The sequence below is a fragment of the Penicillium samsonianum genome (genome assembly GCF_028829775.1).
Source record: "Penicillium samsonianum strain IBT 33392 chromosome Unknown utg000009l_segment0_segment0, whole genome shotgun sequence".
Lineage (NCBI taxonomy): Eukaryota > Fungi > Ascomycota > Eurotiomycetes > Eurotiales > Aspergillaceae > Penicillium > Penicillium samsonianum.
Genome location: NW_026643267.1, coordinates 1,095,471 through 1,116,158, shown reverse-complemented (window position 1 = coordinate 1,116,158; position 20,688 = coordinate 1,095,471). Strand labels below are relative to the sequence as shown.

Sequence of the window (20,688 nt, the reverse complement as noted above, 5' to 3'; positions counted from 1 at the left end):
ATCAGAAGAGGGCGTGCGTAGAAGAAGTAGCCAATAAAGCGAAAGTGGGGAACTGAAGTAGCGAATTAGAAGGCAGAGTTTGGCTAACAGCAATATCAAAAATAAAGTTTCTCGACAACAGGGGTACTCCCTGGGCACGAAGGTAAACCCTTCCTCTCACTTCGTTCGTTTCAGGGCAGTACAGTCATAAATAACAGCTTAAAAATAGCTTCTGTATTATACTCGTATGGTTTCTGGGGGGTCCTACAACCTTGATCGATTGGACAAGCTAAATAGAGGGTGGGAGCCATCTCAAAGCTGCGGACCTAGAAAACGTGCCCGTTAGACCATGCGTTAGTTTTGCAATAAGCAACAGAACGCGATCTCGCATCTCCATTCGTACACTTGAAAAAGGGGATCGGGGATAGGTTAGGCTGGTCATCGCAATCGGGGTACTAAACGGAGGGCGCTAATCCTACCGAGGCCCACCTAGGATTCTGCCCTTTCTTTCCGTCTTCTTGGGCTTATTAAAAGGCCACATTTTTCCCCTCGGGACTAGACACTCTGTTCTTCTATCCTCGCATAAGTTTGAATTTGACATTGTGCACAGCACGATAAATCCAAAATGAAGAGACCTATTTCGATCGTAAGACATGAATACGATGAATCTGGCCAGTCGGCGGTTGATCAACTTTCGGAAATTTTGCACACTCACAATCCGGCAACGACTTTATCATTTGATTCCGAGCAGAAATGCCTTCACATCACTGGCTTACCTGATATGGACGACTCGGAATGCGTTAGAATACTTTCTCAATTTCAATCTGACACTTGGATTTTGGTATTCGAGGAAAAAACCGCTCAAGGTATCATAATTATCAAGCTCGTCCGTCGTCTAAGTGAGCGTGACCTTGATCGAATTCAGCGTGCGTTTGCTCGAAGTGAGCATGACTCTCGAAGTGAGCGTGATCGTCAAATTGAGCATGAGTCAGCTCGAAGTGGGCATAACTTTCGAAGTGCGCTTGACAACCGAAGAAGCTTAAATGCCCTCCGAGCTAAAATGCAGCAAATCCGTAACCGCCAATAATCTGCGCAAGAAAATCGAATCCAATCATCTAGCGGACCCTACCACAATTTACTTCGAACTAGGGCGACAGCTGTTGTCTTACGACGTTCGGTTGTGTCCGTCTAACCGTATCTACTCCAAAGTTGGTACCATCTTCCTTTTCGAAATGTTACCAGCGCTCACAGAGGTTCCTAGCAGAGAATTCTTCGCGATGCGCCAGATGCTTTGCATGTGCATGCCAAATCTCGCGCTTGCACAGGTGCTCTTTGTGAGACGTCTCCCGGGCATGCCTTGGCTCCCCGCGTTCGACTCGAGCGTGAGGAGGACGGAATGAGAATTGTGGCCTTTGCGATGGTGACGATGAACGAACGATACTGCATTGAGTGAGATGGAATATTTCCATTTTGATAAATCTTGCCATCCATATTTGGTGAAGCCGATGAGGCGCGCCGTATATGTCACGCTGAATGTCTTGGCGCGGATTGCCCAATGCTATCAGACATTCCGATCGAGGCTTTTTGAATTTCGCCGTCGTTTGCATACCCCGCCCCCGCCGTTCCCTCTCGGCCAAGTGAGAGGGTCGGCAGATGTGAAATCATACTTTCTTGTCTTGTAATTAGTATCTAAATATGGCATTTGCAGATCGAAGTTATTTTCCTGCTGGCGGACCAGTTCCGACCTGCTGTCAGAATAATTGGTCAAGGACGAATAGAATTGATGCACCATTTTTAGATGGACGTTGTACGTTGTCAAGAGAAAATCCAATGCAGTGAAAATCTGGCACAAGAACGGGAACTGGGAAGCTGTCATCCAACACGAAGTCAGTAATCTGGCAGGTCTCGCATTACAGGTTAGATCACGGATTAAGCTTTGATAGAGAGTGTGTTCGCAGCATGTTGATAGACACTTAGTCGGTGGTGATAATACAAATTGCTTACGAGAACACCCGACTGTATGGCTAGTTCATCTAAAGTACGCAGTAGGCTATCATGTGATATTCCTTACAATACATTTCGGTAATTTGAAACGCGCTAAAGCAAAGTGAGCCTAGTAAGTTTCAAAGAGGGTTCGAGAAATAATTTCTGCGAGTAAATGGTGAAACTGATTTCGATTCATCCTGTAATATAAAGTTGCTCTATTGTTATAAACTCAGAGCTCAAGTTCACCCCTTGTCAAATCAACATTACCCAGGTCAGCTACATTATGCCATAGTCGTTGTTGCAACTGACTTTCACTGGAGGTTTGAAGGCCTTCTTCTAGAGGGAGATTTTGAATCGAAGCACGCCACTTGTGATAACTCTCCTGCGAGAAATGGCCTTTTCTCAAAAATATCACCGCGGCCTCGCTGAACTCCTGCACGACTTGTCGCGAGGCTGGAAAAAGGTTGATGATAATATTTACCGCAACATGCAGCATCTTCATCGAACAGGTGCTCTTATTCCTGAATATCTTTATTAATATTATAAAATTAATGGCTCAGGGGCGGAAGACTGCACAATTGAGTGTCCATATCTTTTCCACAAGTGATAAGGATGCCTGCTCCTAGATAGTTCACCATTTGAGCCCATCGTTTCCCTCTGCTTCTCTCTGTATAGAAACGTTGCCGATAAGTGTCTTTTGAATTTTTATCCATTTTGTCCCAGTTGGTATGGTAGTGTCGTAGGAGGTAATCTACTGCCGAAGAGTCCGGGTTCGAAGACCCTCCATCGACCCGACCAGCAAACATCGTTCTGCATTTTTCAAACCATAAGAACAATCGGATTCTTGACAGCCGCTGAAGAATTCTTTGCGTTTCAGGATCTTTATCTAAACCAGCGTATATCATGTCCGAAGAGAGATCCTTTAAATTCCCTGGTTCGTCCCTCTCAAAGACTGGGTCTTTTGGCCAAAGTCCATTTTCTAGCCAAGACGAGAGGTGGAGATCAATAAACTGCCCCATATCACGTCGGAGCCATGATAACCCTGCTTTGATGGCACATGTGGCTCTGCTCGAATCGTGGTCCATATCATCAAAAAGCATGTTTTGGGATGCCATGTAATCGAGGGCTCCATAGTATAAGGGATCAATCTCTGCCTTGATGGATTGAAAGAAATCGCAAGCTGCGTTGTAGGCTGAGTAATCTAGATAAGCATCAAAAGATGGTACTGGAGTTGGGCTTGCGTTATAGGATGCCTGATGTCTCGATGGACCGGCTGGGGCGTTTGGCTCTATACAATAAGCCGACTGTACTTCAGAAGTTGCATCTTGCGGATGCAACGTTAAGGTCTGTAAGTGGGTTTCACAGCTTTGTGGTTCACAATAAATGTGGTTCTGAATAGTGAAAAGATGACATTTTCCTTCGACATAATTTGCTATTGCCTTCCTGGAATAAGGATCTAGCTGTTCTAGATAAAGTACAGTCTCAATTAAGCGATCACCTACCTTAGAAAATGGATTATAGTAAGCATTGTAACACATATCCGCAGAAATACTTGACTTACATCAGTATCTACGAGGTCAGATGGGGGGCTCGGTTCGCTCTGGCAAGGAATCTAACGAGCCACGCAGTTAGTCACATTCTATCAAGTTCGTTTCTAGCTACTTACCGGTATTTTACAAATTAAATTTGACATTGTTTAGTTAAAGAGGGTGCGACATCGAATTGAAGGTTAGCAAGAGTAGAATGCAGCAATGGTACTTAAGCGAATGACATTAGGCATTGAGAAGATCTCTGTGTCATTTTATGTATCATTAGCCATTCGGATGTATTCTTTTTCGCAAATCTAGTGCCAACGAAAAAATAACTATCAAAAACAATGTCTGGTCTTCTCAAACCGGGTGTCCCACGGCAGACAAAATTATACCCGACCTGCAAACTGTTCCCACAGGGTGGATTTTTAAAGTGCCTATAGCTTCAAATAGTGCCAGAAGGTCTAAGTGCGGGGGAGTTATTTCACTTTGCCTGAAACTTAACGATGACGCGAAAGATTATTTAGCTAAACAGCCCGGGTAAATATAGCCGGATACTAATAACAGACATCAATTAATCTGACTTAGAAGGCTGTAGGCCTTTCCAGCTGGGGTGGTACCGTGGTACATTCATTCTCATCAAAGTCTTCCACTGTCTTTATAAAAGTTATAAAACCCACACAGACATTCAAACTTACGCTTGACATCTTGGAGAAATCCTATCTATTCTCTGAAATCACCACTTCCCACAAATCAAATATCGCTCAAACCTCACTGGATAAACCCAATACCATTATCCACAGCCGTCCAGCATGTATCCTGGCCAAGGGAAACGGATTAGTGGCAAGTGGAAACACTTCTATAAAAAATGTAATTTCTTCCTTTGAACTACTTGGTTTCTGTTCTAAGGTATGCAGGGTGGCTAGCCAAGATATTTAAAAAAAAGCAGCCAAACATATCCTACCAGAAAACTCACTGGCCCAGAGATTCTTTAATAATTTATGCGAACAGATAACTACTTTACCAACCCGATATGATAGGCTGAATATTTCCCACATAATGTCCAAGTTGTATGGGACAGGCGTTGAATAGACAGTGAGACTATGTATACAGTACAGTACAGTAGTATTCGAAATCAGTTATACCTCTACACTCTTACGACTTCATTCCCGAAAAGTAAATCCGGGAAGCATTAACCAATTGTTTTTCACCGCTCTGTAATTCTTGCAGAATCCTCTTAATAATTGTACTTCTATGGATGAGTCTCGGTCGGTTACCGTACAGTAAAATTCGAAAACAGTTCACCCCTTCGGCAGACAGACTGTGTTTCTCAGCCCGTACCAGAAACAAATTTAATCTCTATTAGGATAGGCGGTAAGTTATTAGCCACTCATAGACAAGATACACTTACAGCCTATCTGAATAAGGCTTAAACTAGTATCGGTTACAGGCCGAAAGACAAAGCGTGTGCTGAAGGGGTAACCTGTTTTCGAATTTTACTGTAATGTACCACAGTATTAAATTCGTTTATGTTTGTTTACGAGTCGCTCCTAGGGTCGAGACCGCCCTGAGGTGATATCATACTCTACCTCATTCCCCAAGAAATACACTGGAGTATCGTAATCAGCACTTTCTTCTACATAACGACCCAACGACCCCAACCACTTCTACGAACATGTGTTCTTGGCCCTAGTAGCAAAATACACATGTGCTCGTCAGCCTCTATTGAAGAATTTCGCAAATTCCTTACTGTAGGAGAATCGAACCAGATCTGCCACCAATTCCACGATGATCAGTGGCAACAAGGATGCCAGGTCATGTGGAGTGGACTAGACCGTCAACTTGTACAAGGTTGGGCCGATGAAAACGAAATGCAGACATTAACTACGGCTATGGGGCCTTTGATGTTTCATGAGCAACCGCAATGCTTGTGGCCCCGAAAATCTAGCAAAAAATGGAGCAAATATATGAAAGGTGCCTCTGCTATGTTCGCCTATCACATTGCGCAAGATGGAGGTGTAGTCACCGTCCTATCACCGCCACCCCCACAAAGATACAACCCCTACGGAGGGTCAAATTACCAGACTCTTGAGGAGCCAATCCTAAAGGGGAAACTGGGGCCCAGAGTCGCAAAGATCGAAATAGTGCATCCGGCTATACTTGATGCCCAGGATTTCCGCTATCAACTATGGCCGAACGATGAGAAAAATATCTGGCATGATAGGTTTGGGCACCCTTCGGCTGACATACACTGGCGACATGTGGTAGCAAGCCGATCCTTGCTGTAAAAGGGCCATCTTGAATATTAAAGCCTTACTAAAGGGTGCGTTTTTCACTTGAGGAGTGAAAGAGCAACAGTTGCTGACCGATGAACTGTTCATCGAGTGGGGCGATCTTAGTATATCACCGTACTAGTGCAACAAGGTCAGGTTTCAAAAACGATTCATTTGTTGCCTGTCGAGGCGCTGAACAATGCTGGGTGACATCAAAAAGTGCTTATGCCCTATTTCTCAACATTCCTCAATTGAACGGTTATGCCGCGTCTGTGCTGCCAATTTGATTTGGTATCATTTCTGTTGGACAAATTTAGTATATACAAAACTTGCCCTAGGCCGAATTACCTGATCCGCACCATCTTGGGGATTCAATTCCGAGAAGTCTAATATATACTAACACCACCAACGAGATGAACATGCAAACCCTCATTCTGTTGCAAAGATTCGTTGAGGCGTTGACATTCGCGACAAGTCACCCAAAAATCCCATTCCTGCTTTGCCCAAGTAAGGCTCCTTTTAAAGATGATTTGATCCTTCTTCTTGTGGATGAACGCCCGCTGTTCCTTCGATGATCGGAGATTGGTTGCCTCTATGCAATTTGCACATAGTGTATTGATGTTGATGCGCCGCTTAGCAGGGAGTAAATATGACCAAACGCAAACAAGATAGGATCCAGGCTCATGTCCTATAAATCTGATCTTCATGCGATAGGAATCACTATCATGGCAAGATACGCAAAACCAGGAAACAGTTCCTTTCATTCTAGGCAGATTTAGTATGTATAATATTTCCTGGATAATACAAAGACTTACGTTCAAGCCTAACGGAACTTGGGATATGTGTTCTAGAACAAAACGGGTCTCGGATCAATGCTGGAATGCCTCGCCTTTATATGTCTGCATCCGGTTGACATCAGGCTGAAGGCTACGGGCAATTTATGTGGCAGCGCAATTACGTACTTCCACTAGGTACGGGCGCCGTGAGGCCGCCATTACAGAACCTACATTTTTTTGAGGCGTACGAGTTGATCAGAAGTCTATGACAACCCTAGCTTTTGGCTTTCAGAGGGCTAGGTCCGGCTGTGAACAGGGACCACGGACGGTCATTTGGACCCGCAATCTTAAAGCGATCAGATTCCCGGTCCGGGATTTGCAGAAAGTCACAAGGATGCCTCTTGTACAACACTGTTAGTGGCGTTATTCAAACTGTTGTGGCTGATACCCCTGCTGGTACAGGTTCAACCAGAGACCTAGGCTTGATCGTTGAATCAACAGTAAAGCGTGCCTGGTGTACAGTATTGCAAGGGCCTAGATGCCCTCGGGTATCTCCAATTATGAGCGATGGAATCAGAGGGGACATTGTTGGCTGGGAAAAGCGGATCTGGTAGTGAACACAGTTTGAAGATTGTCCATCTCAAAGCTTGGGCAAGTCTATTTGAAACACTCTTCCTATTGTGAACAAAAGCTAGGTACATTACGCTAATCTAGATATAAATCTGCGCAAGTATTCGTACTGTAGCTTACCAGGTAATACATTCAATAGAACTCGGAGCTAGGTCTCTAGACTACTTTGAGATTAGGTGCCAACTCAGCTCTTTCTTTGAACTGGCAACAATCCCCATAACCAAGGCGAAAAGAGTATTCTGGTTTTGAGAGTATTATGCCTCAGCCTCACCTATTCCGCCCCTCTCTCCTAATACCACGAATAATAAAAATACGTAAACAGAAAATGCACATAGTGAAAAAGGAGAGCATCAACAAAAAAGGATATAAGGGGGAAAAATAGAATCAATGTTCTTGGCCATTTAAGGAGGAAATTCCTTCCATTTTTCTCGCTACGCCTAATCCCCCCGGGGAAATAAACAAAAAGACTCGACCATCTGTGAACAAATAAAGAGATTGTTACGAAGGGCAGTGGGGCCTTCGAATAACCCCCTTTGGAAGACTGTCATCACAGAAGCGAGTTTCTACCTTGATATGACGGGGAGGCGGGGAATGTTCAAGCTTCTGTTGCCAAATGTCCGGCTTTTTGCTATAAGATAAAATGGCTTGGAGTGAGTTGGGGAGGCTCGTGTAGTCCGGACCAAAGAAAGGAAAAGTTGGTTCACTTTCAAACGACAAGAGTTCCAGAGAAACCAACGAGGGAGGAAATATAACATCACTATATAGATCAGACTCATGGGCCGCAAGGTTTTCCAGAACGCTGAAACCCCCAAGTGAGTAAATTTCGACAACTTTGCTATCAACAATGCACTTATCCGCAATTTTTAGAGTCAGCTCCCGAAGAGTCTGTCGAGATAGGCAAAGAGCTTCGACGATTGCCGGACTTTCGACTTGCGGCTTGAGGGTACAGAGTGCGATAAACCAACACCGTGGAGTTTGACAATAAGGGATTCAGCATCCAGCAATGTCTCTCTGGCCTGTACCGAGTGTTAAAAAAAATAGTCTAAGGTTTGAAATATCGTTTCTCCATTCGACGACGGTGCTACATGTAACCCAGTGCAGTTATCTGGTACAAATAAACTCTTGCGCGACATGTATGGCTCAAAGTCGCCAGTGCTTGTATAGTCACTAGCGAAATCAGCTTCCTCCCTAACACTTGCTTTTCTTTTCTCGGGACCTACTGCTAAGGTACTAGCGCCAAAATTTATTCAACAGGTATCAATAAAAAAATCCCTCCTGAATGTATCGAGTTGTAATTTACAGCGAAATTACCAATTCAAATGAAGTCAACATTTGAAGGCATGGTTTTTGGTTGGAATGTGCTCAATATTGCCTAATGCACGTGACCGATTATTTTCTCGCAAGGCGACTGGCTAGGAAAGATCCATCGATAGTTGCCGCCCTCAAGTCACTGCTTCCATGAATAATTATCAGTTGAACCACATCAAATTAATAAATGGCAGATTACGTTCACAGTAAAATCATTTTTTCCTTGCAACTAATTTGAAGATTTGCTTTGTTTCCGCTGTTACGTGGGGTCTTGACTTAGGCCAAAGACGCAGAGTTGTGACCGCCCTCATGATTCGAAGATTAGATGCTGATGTTTACCTGAATCGCGGAATAGTGAGTCATTGTCCCCGATAATATTATATGATATTCTGGTTTGATGGTGCGGATTATGGTATTTCCATACCGTCAGACAACACGTGACCTACTGAGAGAGGTCAAGGCGGGGTTGATTTGTTATTAGTGCCCCTTTCGGTGGAAGTGGGTCCACGAAACTTGGCCTTGAGGGGGTTTCGGTGCGGCGCGCCCCGTTGCCAATGCCGCAGAACAGACTTCCCCAAGAATGGGACATCATGGAAGGTCAAGATATCTCTACCAACAATCGTCAGCTGCCTCACATAATAAATTGGACAAGATAAGTGCATTCCAAGGCTGATCTTGGCATTTCTTTGCTTCGGTGGGTGGAGAAGACGGCTTCTGCCAATAGCGTCGTTTCTCTAACCGCCCGCTGCTGCACGTCCTGTTCATCATGAGGCTGAGCCTCTCCGGTTGGCAAATATTTTCCCTCTATCTTACAGGGCTTCTTTCCTTCTCCCAAGCCTCCTCCGCTCTCCTTTGCTCATAGTAACATATATTGTCCCCTTGAGTTAGGCCTCTATTGCACACTAGACATCAGGACTTTCGAAAGGTCACGCGGGTAACTGATTTTCAGGCTTTTTCTCTCGCGTTGAAGCCATGTCAGATCCTGCGGGGTACACTGTGGGCTGGATTTGCGCCGTACCCGTGGAGTACATTGCCGCACAAGAGTTTCTCGATGAAGAGCACGACAAACCGAGCTTTGTGTCGCCAAACGATGCCAACGACTATACGTTAGGTAGGATGGGCGAACACAACGTTGTCATCGCCGTCTTGCCCGATGGTGAATATGGAACAGCTTCCGCGGCTAGTGTAGCGACAAACATGCTCAACAGTTTTCACAACATCAGGATCGGCCTCATGGTCGGGATTGGCGGGGGTGTACCAAGCGAGAACCATGATATTCGTTTGGGCGATGTTGTGGTCAGTGCGCCTGGCGGTGGCGAGAGTGGTGTGTTTCAATACGATTTTGGCAAGTCGATCCAGGACCAAAGCTTTCAGCACACACGGTTCTTGAATCAGCCACCGGCTATTTTGCGCGCTGCAATGGCGGGTATCCGAACACAATATGAGAGAAACGGGCATCAGCTCGAGAAGGCTATCAACGGCATTCTTGGAAAGAACATCAGACTACGTCGGAATTACAAACGGCCAGAACCAATCACGGATAGGCTGTTTCTTGCCGAAGTTATCCATCGCCAAGCAGGTTGCGCTGTATGTGCGGTTGATCCTTCGACGTTGGTAACACGAAATGAGCGGGCCGAAGACGAAGATAACCCTGCCATTCACTATGGCCTGATTGCTTCTGGTAATCAGCTGATGAAGGATGCTTTGATTCGAGATCGGCTTGCCGCGGAGAAAGACGTTCTCTGTTTCGAAATGGAAGCTGCGGGGCTGATGAATACTTTTCCATGCCTAGTTATCCGGGGTATCTGTGACTACTCGGACTCGCACAAGAACAAAGCGTGGCAAGGGCATGCAGCTATGGTGGCAGCTGCATATACGAAGGATCTCCTACAGAGAATTCCTCTTAACAGAATTGAAGCCGAGGAGAGGATAGGTGCTGTTGTGTCTGGTTAGACTAGCGCAATCTTTTAATGGTTTTGTCAGCATATATTGACTTGGGCATTACTTAGAGGAGCTGAAAGGCATCCAACATCGCTTAGATCAAGCATACAGTCAAAACGAACGGCACTTTAGTGAACAGAAAGCAAGAGTCTTAACGGATCAACAGCGCCTTTGTTACCAAGTGTTCAAAGTCGTTAACTACGCGGAGCAAAAGAACATAAACCCTAAACGAGCTGAGGGAACCTGTCGATGGGCTTTCCAAAGCCCTGAATGCATCCGTTGGAGGGAGAGCAATTGCAACGACCTTCTCTGGGTGTCGGCTGACCCAGGCTGTGGCAAGTCGGTCTTAGCCAGATCAATAATCGATGATTACTCAGAGTCCTCTCATCCAACTGTGAGAATATGTTACTTTTTCTTCAAAGACAATGATGACCAGAACAATCTTGCTACGGCACTATGTTCGGTACTTCATCAGCTCTTCAGCCAGCAGTCTGATCTCTTGACACATGCCATTCCGACCTGGGAAAAGAATGGGGGTGCGCTCCGACAAGAAGTTGACGAGCTTTGGCGGATCTTGATGGCGGCAACATCAGCTGACATATCACGCAAGACGATTTGCATATTCGATGCACTTGATGAATGTCGTGAAACCGATCAGCGCCGGCTAATCGAAAAGCTTCAAGCGTTTCATCGCCAGCCATCTTCATCAACAGAGGAAACCTGTTTGAAATTCCTGGTGACCAGTCGTCCCTACGATCATATACAGGATCACTTTCGAGCAATCACCGATTCTTTCCCACATATACACATCAAGGGGGAAGAGCAGAATGACCAAATCCATGAAGAGATTGACCTGGTGGTGAGGACTCGGGTGAGAGAACTAGCTGAATCAGTGCCACTGTCACCAGAACTTCACCATCAAGTCGAAAAAAAGCTGCTTGAAATGGAACACCGTACATATCTTTGGCTGCACCTAGCCATTGATGACATCCGTACTACCTTGAAACACAGCCTTCGGCCTGGAGAGAACTCGATCACACTGGTACCGTCTTCTGTGAATGCAGCATATGAAAAGATCCTTTGCCGAGTCCCAGTCAATGAAATGGATGTAGTTAAAAAGGTCTTGGAAATCATTGTGGCAGCACGACGTCCTCTGAAAATACAAGAGATGGCCATTGCGCTGGGTATTGCCACTATCTCAGACTCGCAAACCATAAGACAAGCTGAGCTAGATCCAGTCCAATTAGAAGGAAAGCTCCGGCGACTTTGCGGCTTGTTTGTCTTCACAAACAATTCGAAGATCTATCTCATCCATCAAACAGCGAGAGAATTTCTCATTGAGAAGAAAAATTCTAGCTATCCCAATTCTGCATACTGGAACAGCCTGACTCATGCGGAAGATCAGATGGCTGAGATCTGTTTGAGATTCTTGTTGATGGAGGATTTGGAATACGATGAAGACGACTCGCGCTCACATACTCGAAGTTTCTTGGAATATTCAGCAGCACATTGGCCTGATCACGTACGAAAGATGGGTTTGACTTCAACCCAAAAAAATACCTGCCGAGTGCATCGATTATACGACATAATCGGGAAACCGTATTCAATGTGGTTTCCCATTTTTTGGAAGGCAGTCAGACCATACGAAAAAACTCCTATAATGAGTGCACTGCATCTGGCAGCCTTCAATGGCCATGAACAGGAGGTACGTTTTATACTTAGCGTGGATGAAAGTGATATCAATACACCTGATCAAAGAAGAACATACCCAGTCACGTGGGCTTCATTGAATGGACATGGTATGATCGTCAAACTTCTGCTAGAGCGAGGAGCCGATGTCAACGCCCAGAGTGGACTTGATGGAAATGCCCTTCAGGCTGCTTGTTATCAAGGACACGATAAGATCGTGCAGATGCTACTAGAAAGAGCAGCCGATGTCAACGCCCAGGGTGGACGTTACGGAAATGCCCTTCAGGCTGCTTGTTATCGAGGACACGATAAGATTGTGCAGATGCTACTAGAAAGAGCAGCCAATGTCAACGCCCAGGGTGGACACTTCGGAAATGCCTTCCAGGCTGCTTGTTCTGGAGGACACGACAAGATCGCACAGATGCTGCTAGGACGAGGAGCCGATGTCAATGCCCAGGGTGGAGACTACGGAAATGCCCTTCAGGCTGCTTGTTACGGAGGACAGGACAAAATCGTACAGATGATACTTGAGCGAGGAGCCGATGTCAACGCCCAGGGTGGATTATACGGAAATGCCTTCCAGGCTGCTTGTTCTGGAGGACACAACAAGATCGCACAAATGCTGCTAGAGCGAGGGGCCGATGTCAACGCCCAGGATGGATTATACGGAAATGGCTTCCAGGCTGCTTGTTCTGGAGGACACGACAAGATCGCACAGATGCTGCTAGAGCGAGGAGCCGATGTCAACGCCCAGGATGGACGTTACGGAAATGCCCTCCAGGCTGCTTGTTCTGGAGGACACAACAAGATCGCACAGATGCTGCTAGAGCGAGGAGCCGATGTCAACGCCCAGGGTGGAGACTATGGAAATGCCCTTCAGGCTGCTTGTTACGGAGGACAGGACAAAATCGTACAGATGATACTTGAGCGAGGAGCCGATGTCAATGCCCAGGGTGGATTATACGGAAATGCCTTCCAGGCTGCTTGTTCTGGAGGACACGATAAGATCGTGCAGATGCTACTAGAAAGAGCAGCCGGTGCCAATTCCCAGGGTGGAGAGTACGGAAATTCCCTCCAGGCTGCTTGTTACGGAGGACACGACAAGGTCGCACAGATGCTGTTGGAGCGAGGAGCCGATGTCAATGCCCAGGGTGGAGACTATGGAAATGCCCTTCAGGCTGCTTGTTACGGAGGACAGGACAAAATCGTACAGATGATACTTGAGCGAGGGGCCGATGTCAATGCCCAGGATGGAAGTCACGAAAATGCCCTCCAGGCTGCTTGTTCTGGAGGACACAACAAGATCACACAGATGCTGCTAGAGCGAGGGGCCGATGTCAACGCCCAGAGTGGACCTGATGGAAATGCGCTTCAGGCTGCTTGTTACGGAGGACACGAGAAGATCACGCAGACGCTGCTAGAGCGAGGAGCCGATGTCAACGCCCAGGGTGGACCTGATGGAAATGCGCTTCAGGCTGCTTGTTACGGAGGACACGAGAAGATCACGCAGACGCTGCTAGAGCGAGGAGCCGATGTCAACGCCCAGGGTGGATTATACGGAAATGCCTTCCAGGCTGCGTGTTCTAGAGGAAACGACAAGATCGCACAGATGCTGCTCGAGCGAGGAGCCGATGTCAACGCCCAGGGTGGACGTTACGGAAATGCCCTTCAGGCTGCTTGTTATCGAGGACACGACATGATCGTACAGATGCTGCTAGGACGAGGAGCCGATGTCAATGCCCAGGGTGGAGACTACGGAAATGCCCTTCAAGCTGCTTGTTATGGGGGACATGACAAGGTCGCACTGATGCTGATAGAGCAAGGGGCCGATGTCAATGCCCAGGGTGGAAGTCACGGAAATGCCCTCCAAGCAGCTCGTCGGGGAGGATACCACCATATAGTAAAACTTCTCCATGAACATCAATGTGCTAATCAGTCGACCTCCCAACCCCCCCCCCTTCCAAAAGGCTGAAGGTTTCATCATGATTCCTTTTATCATGTTCTTCTTAATACCTCCATATCTTCATTTTCGTTCTCTCCCTAGGTCGTTGTGCTATAGTCCTTGCTCTCAGTACTCAGTACCGAAAGAATCTGTCCATGATCCATAATACTTGATCCAGCCATTCAAAAATTAGTGAAATAAGAAGCACAGAACCCTAATGAACCTGCTTGGCTTTTTCAGTGTATCTAACCTTTGTTTAAACTACCAAACTAAAGACATTTTCTCTCATTACCTGGGCCGGCTGTTTGTTGCCCTATCCTACTCGCTTTTTGGGTCCGTATGACAGGCATCAGATCCGGCGATCTTACAGGATTCTCAGATAACTATGAAGCTTTCTGAATAGCTATACATACCCCTGAGTTCTGGCAATTTAAGCAATATGATAAGCAAACAAAACATACCAAACAAAATAAACATGATTCTCAGCCTCATTTCTCACATCATATCATGTGATAGGTAGCAGAGGCAATTTGTTGTATTGTATGCACGGTGTATCATCGGTTGCCGGTATTGTTATATTCAGCATCGCAATTTCTTTATAATCGATCGTTGAATAAAAACTGCGCACTAATCTCTTGGAAGTGGGGCCGCCAAATAGAAGAGCAATGCTTGGGGCGGAAGCTGATTTCGCTAATGACTGTATGATCTATTCCGTGATCGGAGACGTAAGGCTCATACCGCCGAGCTATTAAATTTTCGTGTCGCCCTCAGCCGAATGGCTGCCAAGCTGCGCTCTAGAACGCCGGAGGAGATGTTATGGTTGATTCAGGAGATTCGAAACCCACCAACAGACCAAGACGCCCTCCATTATCTTGTTCGCGGATACTGAATATCCAGCGATCTGGAAGTTTCTTGGCATTCTCACTTCTTGGAAATCAAGACCTGTCCATACTCGAGGTGAACAATAGCTTGAGTACATGTAGCTAGGTGATTTCTAGAGCTATATTATCAAGCAAGGAATAAACGTGCTGCAATTTGAAGTTACGTCATTGAATTTTGGTTTTAGTCGCAGATCCCTCGGATATCCAGACAGGGAAAGCGGTTCATCAGGCCCACCGCTTCTATCTCAAAGCAGATGCAATCCTTGCCAAGGTCAGCAACAATCCGATCGCGCGTAGCCGTATCTTTGACGATGTGTTGCCGGATGCAATGGTCTCGTTGTGGATATCGGAGGATCGCGTTGAACTTCATCAGCCGTGTCCCAGCCCTGACAGTCCGGGCCGGGGACGTGGTCGCATGAAGCATCGAAAAGGCGGTCGTTAACGAATCCTTAGGTGAGTATAGCCAGGATTTTGCTTGGATCTCTTAGCCATCTTTGGATTCTTCTCCAGCATCTGTTGAAGAAAGTAGGGAGCTAGTCTTTCCGCTCATGATCGGCCTTGATTCTGGAAGCCTTTTACGCTCACGCTTGTCACCAGACTTTGCTTTGATCAAGTCGTACTAGCAGACGCCGCCCGTGATCCCACAGGGCTGGGTCACAACAAGGTCACCTAGTCGGATATCGTGACCCTTGTCGGGTCGAGCGATGCCGCCGCCTATGCCCACCAAAAGACCAACATGGATAGACGGGAAGAGAGGTACGCAGGCTTGAGGCTGTAGTCGCAGCCGAGGTGGTCCCGTAGTTCCCGGTGGCTAGAGAGGCAATCACGATGTAGTGCTCTCCCACGTAGGGCTCCGAAAGGAATAAATGAATGCGAATATAGGGCATATTCATATTCGCACCCCGCGAATATGAATAAATGAATATCGTATTCGCGCGAATAAGCGCATTATTCATATTCGCATTCATATTATTCATATCATGCATTTTGCGCGCATTAATGAATCTTCCGTTTCCCCGGTTTTTGTATTACAGAAATACACGTTTCCACTCGTCAACTTGTATCTCAAGTGCCATCACGGCCTCGGTCAGGCATAAGTAGGAAATATCTTCCATACAAACCATGTTCTAAAGTGTATACCCTATATTGTAGGGATTGGTAAGCTCTATGTGTTCTGCGTGAATATTTTTCGCGATTTCTTATAGGTGTAAATGTCTAGTTTTGGTGACCAACGGTTGCTACAGAAAGTTGAGCGAAATTATATATATCTACAAGACGTCTTTCCACATCTTTGCTGCTCCAGTTAAATCGACTACCATAACTTCTCTTGTTCTCACTCGATCTACTCCAAAATTTAGATTTAATATAAGCATGACTATTGGCACGTAAAAACGCGTTTACCATGCCACTTTAACTCACTTCTCATCCAAGTTACAGATTGGTTACCATGAGAGTCGCGAGTGAGAAACCGCCGCGTGTAAAGAAAAGACCTATCAACTTTCCACCTTACTGGGATTGCATCAGGCGAAAGCATAGCTGAAGTTTCCACATCATTGTTTCATACTCACCTTTCATTTCCGACTCGCTAGGCTATCAAATATTGTCGAGTGATACTAAAGGTGTGCCATGCCTCGCTCCCAGGTACCACTTGGACTACTGACACTGGACAAATACAGAATGGCATCCTCACCTAACCCATTTGTGCGAAAGACGCGTCGTCTTCCGCGTCGCGACTACAATGCTCTGAACAATGGCACACCCTCCCTGCTCCCTGAGCCATGGGAAGGAAATATCCGTGAAATGGAGAGCCCCTGCTCGCCAGCACCATGCGAGTCTACGGGAGGCGAAGAGACGTCGCCATCCATGCGGTCCTTACCCATTCCCAGCTCTTCGCCCGCTCCGCTAGATCCCGCGCTATCAGGATTGACTAGCAGTCAGAGTAGCCCACCGCCTTACAAGAGACGAAAAGCCAAGTCATACTCTAGCTGGACCCTCGAGCATTTCTGGATCACAGAGCTAGACAACACCTGGCGTCGAAAGGGTGGGCCACCAAAGAAGGATCGGCTCTTAGTCTGTAGGCAGTGCAGTTGGTCGTCCAGGGATTCGGCACGCTATGGCTCCACATCGAATTTGTTAGCCCATCTCCAGGCCAAGCACCGCATCAGTTCTGGATCAGACATCACGTCATCTTCAACTATCGGAACGACCCTGGACAATTTTTTGACACCTGCAAAAGAAAGGGCGGGCCTTGAACAAATGCTGATACAATGGGTTGTTCAAACGAGACAGCCCTTTACGGTAGTGGAGCATCCGGCATTTAGGGCGCTTTTTGAAGCGACTGGGGCTATATTACCCATCAAGACGGCCGACACTCTCTTCAACAAGATCAGGGAGGAATTTTGCAAGAACCGGACTTGCGTCAAAGAAGAATTAGCCACTAGTAGTCGCACGCTTGCGCTGTCTCTTGATGTTTGGACATCAGAGAATCAGATAGCGATCATGGGCATCATTGGTCATTGGATCTCACCCGAGTTTGAGAAGCGAGAAGAGCTTCTGGAGTTCACTGACATATGTGGACCGCACTCTGGGGAGAATCTTGCGGAAATTGTGATGAAAATGCTCGAGGAACTAGACGTCGCGCCAAAGCTCCTCACAATTACGGGGGATAATGCTGCCAACAATGGAACTCTCTGCGACAGTCTTCATGCCGAGCTTCTCAAGAATTATGATGATAAAGACGACCAATTTCGCATCAGACCTCTTATGCGGTTTCGTGGACGGCAGAGCTTCATTCCTTGCCTTGCCCACGTCATCAATCTCATTTGCAGAGACGTACTGGCTTCCCTGAGGGCCGGCTCAGCTCGAGAGGCGAAGGCTATACTGGACGACATGGCCACGCAAAGTAGCCCAACATTCACCTCTGCCCACAGCACAAAAGGAGCAATCATGAAGATCCGGCTGCTGACCCTATGGATTGCCCGCAGTCCACAGCGCCGCCAGAATTGGAAAGATGTGTCACCATCCAAGCAAGTCGGCTACGATGTTGACACTCGATGGAACTCAACCTATATCATGATAGCGGACGCCCTTCGGCTACAGAAAGAACTTGGACAGTTTGTCCGGATGCATCCAGAAGTTCACGCCCTTCAAATAAACGAGAACGAATGGTCGATTCTTCAACAAGTAGCGAAGGTTCTTAAGCCATTCTGGGATCACACCAACTCGGTATCAAAATCTTGTCCGACGATTGTTGAGAGTTTGCCCATCTATTGGAGTCTAGACGACCTCCTTGACGAGGTTCAAAAAGCCGAAGGTGATTTTGAAGATGTGGATACCGAGATCCGGGATGCGGTGGAACGAGGAATCCAAAAGATGAACAAATTTGCAAGGAAGATGGACACCAATCTTCTTTACTACGTGGCCTCCGTCCTGGACCCGCGTATTAAATCGTCTTTGATCGGATCGCAGATGAGCGAGCAAGATGCGGGACTGATCATCTCTCAAGTGCGGGAGTTCTTAAAGAGGGAGTATCCGCACGAGTTGTCCATGTCGTGTATAGTGGATCGCCCGCCGGGAATGTCCGAGACTATGTGGAGGACGCTGCGAAAAGTACAGCCATCGCAGCGGACGCTTCTTTCAGACATTGATAGATATCTAGACGCGCCACCCGTGAGTTGGTCCCACCATATGATTGACGATGCAGACGAGGAATGGGTTCTCAAATGGTGGAAGGCGAATGTATTTAGCTTTCCACTCATGGCAAAGGCAGCTCGAGATTACCTGCCAATTCCATCAGCGGAGGTAGGGATTGAACGCGAGTTCAGCAATGCCAGAGATGTATTGGGACTCAGAAGACACTGTCTAAATGCGGAGACTATGCGATGGCTTATGCTACTTAAGGGACAGTACCAAAAATAGCGTTCCAAAAAGTGATTGTGATAATATCAAGATTTATGGGAATATAACGTCTTAAAGATGGTGAACGCATTTGCGACAAGAGTCTTAGGCACATGTAATGGGGTTGCTGTATTGAGACGTAACAGCATGAACGGTAATGTATGCTCTCTCAGTATATGAATAAATATGATCATTCATGAATATTCATGAATAATGCAATATGAATATGCCTCTTATTCATATTCATATTATGCAATTCATATTATTCATATTCGCAAATATTCATGAATATTCATGAATGATCATATTCCTTTCGGAGCCCTACTCCCACGCGACCCCAGGTATGAACGTTCGCGTCAGGCTGAAGTTGAGTCACATGAGGAGAGGCGGAGGGACGTGTCAGAGGGATATCAAGTTATCACGGCCAGTCAAATGAGGCAGCCTTGTCAGTTGCCATGCGTGACTACAGAAGCGCCCGACATCGGTTTCCATGCCGCGAACATAGAGATTCTCTTTCAAACCCTAATCACATGATCCTTACTCCCCAAATATGGTTAGCTCCCATCGAGGATACTTAGATAGATGCAAGGCCGCGGAACGATATCCTAATACGAACTAGTTCGCTTATGGTGGGCCTTGGCCCTTGGGAAATAAAGGGAGAGATATTGGAGTTCAAACTGGTTTCGAATATCACTGTACTCAACTAGGCCCACGAAATCGGATTTCTCAGCCTGTACGAGGCGTGGGCTACGAACCTGGAGTCTCTGTTACTCCAGAGCCAATGAGAGACGCAATGACGACCAGAGGAAACGAGTCCGCGATGTTGCGGCCTGCCTCCACCGCAATTCTAGCGACCTCGAGGCCCCTTTGGCACACAGGAACGATTTAAAAACCATCCGACGATAACGGTTACAGCCTCTCATGCCGTCACCCCAAGGGGAGTTCACAGAGCCTCTCAGAGGCGCGGATCGAAGTCGAGCAGGACACCTGTGGGGTAGAATTGGATTTGTGGGATTAGGGCTAAGGTGTATCGCCATCGGCTGCTGGCTCCCTTACCTCGAATCGGAGGATACTCTGGTTAGTGGATGGAAAGATTATACGCTGCAGGCTTGGGTGTATAAAGGGACCATCTGCAAGACATGGTCGGCCTAGAGAACGAGAGGATACTAGGTATCAGGAAGCAAGAAATCACGCCAACTTGTGGACTGAGGTATACTATGGCAACGATGGCTAGGAAGAAGGTTGGCGCGTCGCCATCGGCTGCTGACTAGAGATCCTTACAACACTGTCAGTATAGCCCGAGAGGACGGATGCGCATGTCGGTTCACAAGAAGCAGGAAGGTTGTTATGCCGTGACCCTAAGGGGACTTAGCAGAGCTGCAACTTGGCCTGGAGGGTGGGCTTAAGGAGCAAACGGGTATATGAGTGTGGGGGAAGGTTTTTGGCTCTGCTGGAACCCCAAAGGCTAAGATCTTGAAGGCAAGAGGATCTGCGGACATCTAGGAATGAGAGTACTAGTGAGCTGGATAAGGAGCTGGGAAAGCATGGGGGGGAATTTGCCCATCTCTCCGTTGTATTGGCTTAAAAGAACAGACTAGATCTTAGTATACCAATGCAATATTATATCTGCTACACGGCGTGGCGGGGCCGACGGGTATTGAGCCTGATCAGCTTCGATGTCAAAGGAGCCTACAACGGAGTGTGCAAAGAACGATTACTCCAAAGGATGAAAGCACGAGGCATACCGGAGGGTCTGCTCCGGTGGGTTGAGGCATTCTGCTCGGAACGTACGGCGAACATCCAGATCAATAGGCAATTGTCGGAGGTCCAAAGGTTGCCACAGGCTGGGCTACCGCA

At 46.8% G+C, this 20,688-nt stretch overlaps 3 protein-coding genes across 3 annotated transcripts; all 3 read left to right on the top strand.

The window, feature by feature from the left end:
- Nucleotides 1-1,022: 1,022 nt before the first annotated feature.
- On the top strand, nt 1,023-1,379 carry N7471_013444 (uncharacterized protein; the record flags this gene model as incomplete). The annotated part of the gene is made up of 1 exon (XM_057286163.1): nt 1,023-1,379. One exon carries the CDS (start codon nt 1,023-1,025, stop codon nt 1,377-1,379), a length of 357 nt encoding a protein of 118 aa, XP_057129488.1.
- Nucleotides 1,380-9,453: 8,074 nt separating this feature from the next.
- Nucleotides 9,454-15,376, top strand: N7471_013443 (uncharacterized protein; the record flags this gene model as incomplete). Its single annotated transcript, XM_057286162.1, has 3 exons — nt 9,454-10,429; nt 10,491-13,988; nt 15,120-15,376. The coding sequence occupies 3 exons, from the start codon at nt 9,454-9,456 to the stop codon at nt 15,374-15,376; spliced, it is 4,731 nt and encodes a 1,576-aa protein (XP_057129487.1).
- A 1,235-nt stretch (nt 15,377-16,611) lies between these two features.
- N7471_013442 (uncharacterized protein) lies at nt 16,612-18,852 on the top strand (the record flags this gene model as incomplete). The annotated part of the gene is made up of 1 exon (XM_057286161.1): nt 16,612-18,852. The coding sequence occupies one exon, from the start codon at nt 16,612-16,614 to the stop codon at nt 18,850-18,852; it is 2,241 nt and encodes a 746-aa protein (XP_057129486.1).
- Nucleotides 18,853-20,688: the final 1,836 nt, after the last annotated feature.